Raw genomic sequence first — 7,733 nt, 5'->3', positions numbered from 1 at the left:
TTTTTTACCCTGCCAGTTGCTCGGTGTTAAAGGGCATAAAACAAGGACTTTTCGGCTCGGGGTGGGCATACTGTGTCTGAGTGAGGTATCCATGGTACACTGCAGCATGGTATGACAATGCTTTCACACTCTGGACTAGTTCCGCACACACGTGCATGCACGTCGCAATGAGTGCACTAATCTGGAACGCGTTATGTTAAATCCCATTTCCGACTTACCTTGCCGCCATTGTCAACGTTCACCCGAAAAAAAAACGGACAAGAAATTACGTTGAAAATCGTTTCTTGGTAGAAATCCTTCATAAAGCATGAGGGGCGGTCGGGTAGCCTAGTGGTTAAAGCGTTAGCTCGTCACGCCGAAGACCCGGGTTCGATTCCCGACATGGGTACAATGTGTGAAGCCCATTTCTGGTGTCCCCCGCCGTGATATTGCTGGAATATTGCTAAAAGCGGCGTAAAACCATACTCACTCACTCACTTATTTAGTTCTATGTACTCGATAATAACAAGAGGTGACAAGTGGTTCGGTACGGGCAGAAGACTGAATGGAAACGATACTTTAAACGCGTGTTTACCTCCTACTTGTTGACTGGTGGAGACAATGTACATGCAGATATCGTTAACCTTTACCTGGATATTTTACCTTTATCCTCACTATACAAGGTATCGTGTTGTTAATAGTGAGCACGTGAAGATGTGATTTGAAACTCGAGATAACCTGTTTGACACAGAAGTGTGTCCTTCAACAGAGGCACATTTAGCTTTACTGGACAGAGATCAAGACCCCAGGCGCAGCACTTGCCCGCATCAGCCATGGCGTTGAGACTGTGTGTACTTGCTCTGCTGTTGGTGTCGGTGAACGCCTGTTGTTCCCCCCTACAATGGGAGATGACCGGCGGGACGGTGTCCGGCAGGGTGGCCATTGATGATTTAACACTGACCGAGGTAGGAGACCCGGAGTTGAGTTATGGCGGTCAGTTAACCAAGTCCCTGACCGCCTCCTTGGTCTAGTGGTAGAGCGTCCGCCCGGAGAGCGGAAGGTTCGGGGTTCGATCCCTGGCCGCGTCCTACCAAAAGACGTTAAAAGATGGTACTTGTTGTTACCCTGTCTGGCGCTCGGCATTAAGGGGCTAAAACAAGGACTGGTCGGCTCGGAGTCAGTATACTGTGTCTGAGTGGGGCATTCATGTTAAACTGCGGCATGTGAGCTAGCACTATCAATCGGCATCAGTCCGGACTAGTACAAGCAGCCACACACACACACACACACACACACACACACGTGCATGCACGTCGCTATATAAGTGCAATAATCTTGGACGCGACGTTAAACCCCATTTCACCTCACCTAACCAAGTCCCTGACTCACAAACGTTTGTTTGTTTGTTGTTTCACGTTTTATTCCAGCTAGATGACTATGGTGTACAAACAATCGAGTCTGGACCAGATAAACTAGTGATTGATATTAAGAGCATTGCATTTGTTTTGTTTGTTGTTTAACGCCGCACTCAGCAATATTCCAATTAGTTGTCTAAAGCGCCGCAATTCGGTGTGAAAAGTTTCATCCCTTTGGCGAGCCCGAAACCTATGATTCTGGGTTTGAATCCCGGTTCGCCCCGATTATGTTTCTAGGTTTGTCAGCACCATACCCGTGTTCGTAGGTGTCACCAAATTGGCTTTCCTTCAATATTAAACTGACACGCCGTGATATAACTGGAATACTGTTAAAGCGGCGTTGAACCCAACTCACCCACACTCAATGATGTAATGTAGTGGGCACAGATGGCCAAGGCACCAAAGGAGCCGCAATTCTCTGTTGATTCAAATCTAAAATTCGCCCCGATTTTGGGCTCTAGTCTGTCAGGTCCTATCCGTGGTTTTACCGAACTCGAAAACGCGCAACGGCCACAAGGCTATTGTGCATCAAAAGCATATTTTTCTGTACATAATGTCAGAACTGTCGTTGTAGTTTCACTATGATCTTCACTACGACGCCGTCAACCTGAAGGTCGCCATGAGGAGCGAGTACGTCACATCGAACATCAGGAACATGACCATCCTGGATTATGAAGCCGTACGTATGAGTCAAATTCTGAATGCCCGCCATCCTAAAATGACTCGAAAATTGGATTTGACCAAACAATTACAAACGCTACCAGATGGTGACCATTTTGAAAACACTCTCCGACACACTGCAAACTTACGGTCCATAACACGATTTTGATACCCGTATCAAATACATCACCCTCGAATAACCATTTATAGCCACCGTCGGACATGGGTGTAAACCTTCTTTTGACCAGTAGTGTATACAAAAAATATTGTACTGATGAAAAGAAAAAGGGAACTATATTGCAAATAGATTTACTCCGCATCTTTAACTTTATGTTTGTTTGTTTGTTGTTTAACGTTGCACTCAGCAATATTCCAGCTATATGACGGCGGTCTGTAAATAATCGAGTCTGGACCAGACAATCCAGTTATTGACATCATGAGCATCGATCTACGCAACTGGGATCGATGACATTTATCAACCAAGTCAGCGAGCCTGACCACCCGATCCCGTTAGTCGCCTTTTACGACAAGCAAAGTCGCCCTTTACGGCAAATCATGGGTTTCTGAAGACCTATTCTACCCCGGAATCTTCACGGGTCTTATCTTTATGAATTACGTGCCATGTTTGTTCTTTAAGTGAATCAATCCTTCATATACTGCTGGAAAAAAACAAGGGAACACCAGGAATATTTCACAATATGTTTTAAAGTTGTTTTTTATTGGAAATGTCTCATATAAAATAAGTGATTAGCGCTGTAACAATTTCGTTTCTTCTTTCCAGCAGTATATATCAATATTATTTTTGTTGCAAATAAACAAGTTCGACGAATATACTGTGAACATATATTGTTTTGTCCTTTCGTCCAGGGACGGATCTACCAGGTAGACGAAGTCACCGGGGCCTGTGAGATTCGCACTCTCGATACGCCTTTCGAACCTTCGTGCACTCCGGGTGAGTGAGTATGATTTTACGCCGCTTTAGCGATATTCCAGCAATATCACAGCGGAGGACACCAGAAATGTGTTTGATACGTTGTAACCATGTGGGAAATCGAACCCGGGTCTTCGGCGTGACGAGCAAACGCTTTAACCACTAGGCTACCTGACCGCCCCGCATTTTGTATGGCACCATTACATACAGTCGATACTGCCCGTTTTCTTGTGTTTTACCTGTATATTCAAAAACCTTAAAACCGGTGGTCAAAAGAAATTTATTGGATGCTTTGAAGTACCATTGCTGTACCGAAGGATAGTAGCTTGCCATACGATAGTAGCTTGTTATTGGATATATGTTTACCATAGGATAGTAGCTTGTGCATAGAATAGTAGCTGGACATAGAAACTTGTCATAGGATAGAAACTTGTCAAATGATAGAACTTGTCATAGGATAGAAGCTTGTCATAGTATAGAAGCTTGTCTTAGGAGAGAAGCTTGTCATAGGATAGAAGCTTGTCGAATTAGAAGCTTGCCATAGTAATTGTCACAGGACAGTAATTGTCAGAGAATAGTAACTTGTCACAGGATAGAAGCTTGTCATAGTATAGCTTGTCATAGGGTAGTAATTGTCACGAGATAGTAATTGTCACAGGATAGTAATTGTCACAGCATAGTAACTTGTCATAGGATAGAAACTTGTCATAGTATAGAAGCTTGTCTTAGGAGAGAAGCTTGTCATAGGATAGAAGCTTGTCGAATATAGAAGCTTGCCATAGTAATTGTCACAGGACAGTAATTGTCAGAGAATAGTAACTTGTCACAGGATAGAAGCTTGTCATAGTATAGCTTGTCATAGGGTAGTAATTGTCACGAGATAGTAATTGTCACAGGATAGTAATTGTCACAGCATAGTAACTTGTCATAGGATAGAAACTTGTCATAGTATATCTTGTCATAGGATAGAAGCTTGTCAAAGTAAAGCTTATCATAGGATAGTAATTATCTTATGATAGTAATTGTCACAGGATAGTAACTTGTCTTGAGATAGAAATCTGTCATAGGATAGATGCTCATCAAAATATAACTTGTAATAGGATAGTAATTATCTTAGGATGATAATTGTCACAGGATAGTAACTTGTCTTAAGATAGAAACTTGTCATATTAAGATAGTAACTTGTTGTCATAGGATATTAGTTTGTTACAGGACAGAAGCTTGTCCATAGAATAGTAATTGTCACGGGATAGAAGCTTGCCACGGGATAACAGCCTGTCCATGGGATTTGTTGTCTCCCCGTGGTGCTCATGACGTATGACTGCGTGGAGTCACAGAGGTTCGAGTCTCTGTTTTCTTTCCAGCTGATGCTACAGTCAACGATCACTTCTTCGTCGGAGGCGGCGACCAAGAACGACTTCCGGCGGCGTCGTTCAAGTACGTCCGGCCTGACAAATCGGGCTACGTGACCGTGACGGAGGGGGACAGCCCAGAGTCGACATGTGTACCCATTGTTGCTTTCGATTTTAACCGTACGTATCAGTTAAAACGCCCATTTTACGACTTTCAGAAATCACTGAAAATATTTCGAACCTCCGCCGAACCCTTCATCTGTGTGAAATGAAGGATGAAATACGACCGAGGTCTTTATGTGATGTGAAAAGAAAAGACTAAGAACGATCAATTTAAAAAAAATTAAAAAATAGTGCAGCGATAAACCGAGTTTCCACTTAAAAATTATATATATATACATTTAATAATAATACATTTAATAAAATAGAATATATATATATATATATATATATATATATATATATATATATATATATATATATATATATATATATATATATATATATATATATATTCTATTTTATTAAATGTATTATTATTATTATTATTATTAAATTCAGTAGAACATGTTACATATTTTCACATATAGTAACATGCTATATGTTATTTATAACTACAGGTTACATATTGGTCACTTGGTTGAAGCATGTCATCGATCCCAATTGCGTGGATCGATGCTCATGATATTAATCACTGGATTGTCTGGTCCAGACTCGATTATTTACAGACCGCCGTCAAATAGCTGGAATATTGCTGAGTGCGGCGTTAAACAACCAACCAACCATCATACATATGGATCAGAGAGCGTATTGTAGGATGTGGGAAGCAGGCGTACTTATCAATATTAAGTCAACAGTGGGTGAAAGTAGCAGGCTAAATTTGCTATGCGTATTAGGGTCTTCATTAATCAAATGTGAAGTTATATCTTTACAACACACTAGTGTGAATTATTAAAGCTCAAAGTAGAAAGAATTTCACAAAATGAGTATAGATCATAGAGAAAATCGGTTCTGGACCTCGCAGACTAGTGCGGAGCAAAACACTCACTCACTCATTCAAACAATCACTCACACAAACAATCACTCACTCATTCACTCACTCACTCACTCACTAACTCACTCACCCACTCACTCACCCATCGACTCACTCACTCACTCACTCACTCACCCACCGACTCATTCACTCACTCACCCACTCACCCACCCACCCACCCACCTAAAACCAACTCACTCACTCACTCACTCACTCACTCACTCACTCACTCACTCACTCACTCACCCACCCACCCACCCACCCACTCACTCACTCACTCACTCACTCACTCACCCACCTGTATGTTGCAGTGTCGGAGATGACGTTCATGGTGTTCAGGAATATTATGGACGGTATTGCCGACCCCAGCATCTTCGACCCACCGGACAGCTGCAATTTCGCAGTGGAGGTAATGTATTTTTTCGAATGGATTTTCTTACGACCAATGGATTCCCGCCAATAATAGACGCGATGCTTATGTATGCTTTCCACTCTTATAAAACTCCGTCCGTCTCGAACATGATAACTCTATACCATAACTTTCCATACAGTTTGTTACATAGAGCTACCCATGAAGATCCGGGTAGAATGGGTCTTCAGCACCCCATGCTTTTTGTAAGACCTATTCTACCCCGGATGAAATGTCAAAATTGATGACCTACAGTGAACTACGGTTATAACGAACTCAAAGGGACCACTAATTTTAGTTCGTTACAACCGTAGTTGGCTATAAGCATATATACAGCATAACGACAGCAAATAGCCGGGACAAATATAACAGTTCGTTATATCCATCAGTTCGTTATAAACGAAGTTTACTGTATAGCATTACCCGGAATCTTTACCGGCTTATTAAAACGTGTGTGTGTGTGTGTGTGTGTGTGTGTGGGGGGGGGGGGGGGGGGGGGGGGGGGGGGGGGGGGGTTGGAGTCATGTACACGCGACTCATGTCAAAATTTCTTTAAATATTCATAAATATTATATGATTCTGCAAGTGGTGATACATTTTGTCGTCTTACCTTAAATGTATGTTATTTTTGTTTTCCAGACACCGCTGAAGCGCAAGATGAACGTGCATCCCTTTCTGCGCTTCCCTGTGACCTATCAATATTAAACAGTATTTCTCCATTTCAAAATGCAATATATATATTATCTTTTCACGGAAAAAAGGAAATAAGAGTGTGTCTTGTTTATGCAAACTGAGCTACCGGTAGCGGGAGGGACATGCTCGCACTTTTCGCGAACACCTGGGCCCACTTGCACAAAGCGATCTTAGTGCTAAGATGATCGTAACTCCCATACTTTAACATAGGCTTACGATAGCTAAAAATGGACAAAATTATCATTAAACCGCCCGCATGTTATCAGAAATGAGCGGGCCACTGTAATTTGATAATGGCTATATAAACATAGGATAACTACGCAAATGGAAATAGTTTTTCACGTTTTAGCGGATATTTTCTAAAGGAAAGTTAACCATTCTATGACATATGTTTATCTTGACATGTAGACTTGTCAAAAATGAAACAGGTGAAAAACATATGCAATATCTTGAATGGACCGTGTGAGATGTAACGAATCGTCACATGGCGCTGGCCTGTGGCAGAGGTACCATGCTGTTCGCATGGACCTCTGGGTAGGAGAGTATGTTGTGAAATTCGTACTCCCGATATTGTTGTTTATTTTTGTTTGATAACAAATTATATGCATTTTACCTATAATAACGGTGACGCTATATTGCAGGGCATTATCATTTGCAGAAGCCTTCGGCCTTTTTAACTGACCGGGCGGTTTAATGATAATTCTATCCATGTTAGCTATAAATCACTGTTGAGGAACGTATGGAAACGTATCAGTGCCACAGTCTAAAACAAATATAATCTACGTACATGTAAGCATCATCTACGTAGAAAAAAAGTATTATCTATGTGGGTGACAAAAAAAGACTGTAGCACTTCTACACTTCCACAAAGACGACTTTTGAAATACATACTTTTGGTACACGCCATGCCAAGAGCGATTCGGTCTGTCTCTTCTTGGTTCGACCTCCACTGTGATTTAGAGGATAGAGCATCTGCCTAGAGAGACTGAGGCCGATGGTTCCATCTATGGCCGCGTCATACCAAAACGCGTTAAAAGATTGTACATGTACTTGTTGTTACCCTGTCTGGCGCTCGGCATTGAGGGGCTAAAACATGGACTGGTCGGCTCGGAGTCAGTATATTGTGTCTGAGTGAGGTATTCATGTTAAACTGCAGCATGGTAAAATCGGCATCAGTCCGGACTAGTACAAGCAGCCACACACACACGAGCATGCACATCGCTATGTAAGTGCAATAATCTTGGATCCCATTTCACCTCAC

At 42.0% G+C, this 7,733-nt stretch overlaps 1 protein-coding gene across 1 annotated transcript; it reads left to right on the top strand.

Moving 5' to 3' along the window:
- The first annotated feature begins 776 nt into the window (after positions 1–776).
- Positions 777–6,615, top strand: LOC139460769 (mammalian ependymin-related protein 1-like). Its single transcript, XM_071242241.1, has 6 exons — positions 777–944; positions 1,969–2,073; positions 2,922–3,006; positions 4,350–4,517; positions 5,682–5,779; positions 6,419–6,615. The coding sequence occupies exons 1-6, from the start codon at positions 813–815 to the stop codon at positions 6,482–6,484; spliced, it is 654 nt and encodes a 217-aa protein (XP_071098342.1). The 5' UTR covers positions 777–812; the 3' UTR covers positions 6,485–6,615.
- Positions 6,616–7,733: the final 1,118 nt, after the last annotated feature.

The sequence above is a fragment of the Haliotis cracherodii genome, unplaced genomic scaffold (genome assembly GCF_022045235.1).
Source record: "Haliotis cracherodii isolate W230 unplaced genomic scaffold, xgHalCrac1.p SCAF_14, whole genome shotgun sequence".
Taxonomy (NCBI): domain Eukaryota; kingdom Metazoa; phylum Mollusca; class Gastropoda; order Lepetellida; family Haliotidae; genus Haliotis; species Haliotis cracherodii.
The sequence above is the reverse complement of the archived record's forward strand: the minus strand, read 5'-3'. Positions and strand labels throughout refer to the sequence as shown.

What these genes read in the sequence shown, in the direction of transcription:
- LOC139460769 (XM_071242241.1), top strand. Translation starts at nt 813, where the DNA reads ATGGCGTTGAGACTGTGTGTACTTGCTCTGCTGTTGGTGTCGGTGAAC. An exon ending in ATGATTTAACACTGACCGAG is followed by an intron (nt 945 to 1,968) that starts GTAGGAGACCCG and finishes CTGTCGTTGTAG; the next exon opens with TTTCACTATGATCTTCACTA. An exon ending in CCATCCTGGATTATGAAGCC is followed by an intron (nt 2,074 to 2,921) that starts GTACGTATGAGT and finishes CCTTTCGTCCAG; the next exon opens with GGACGGATCTACCAGGTAGA.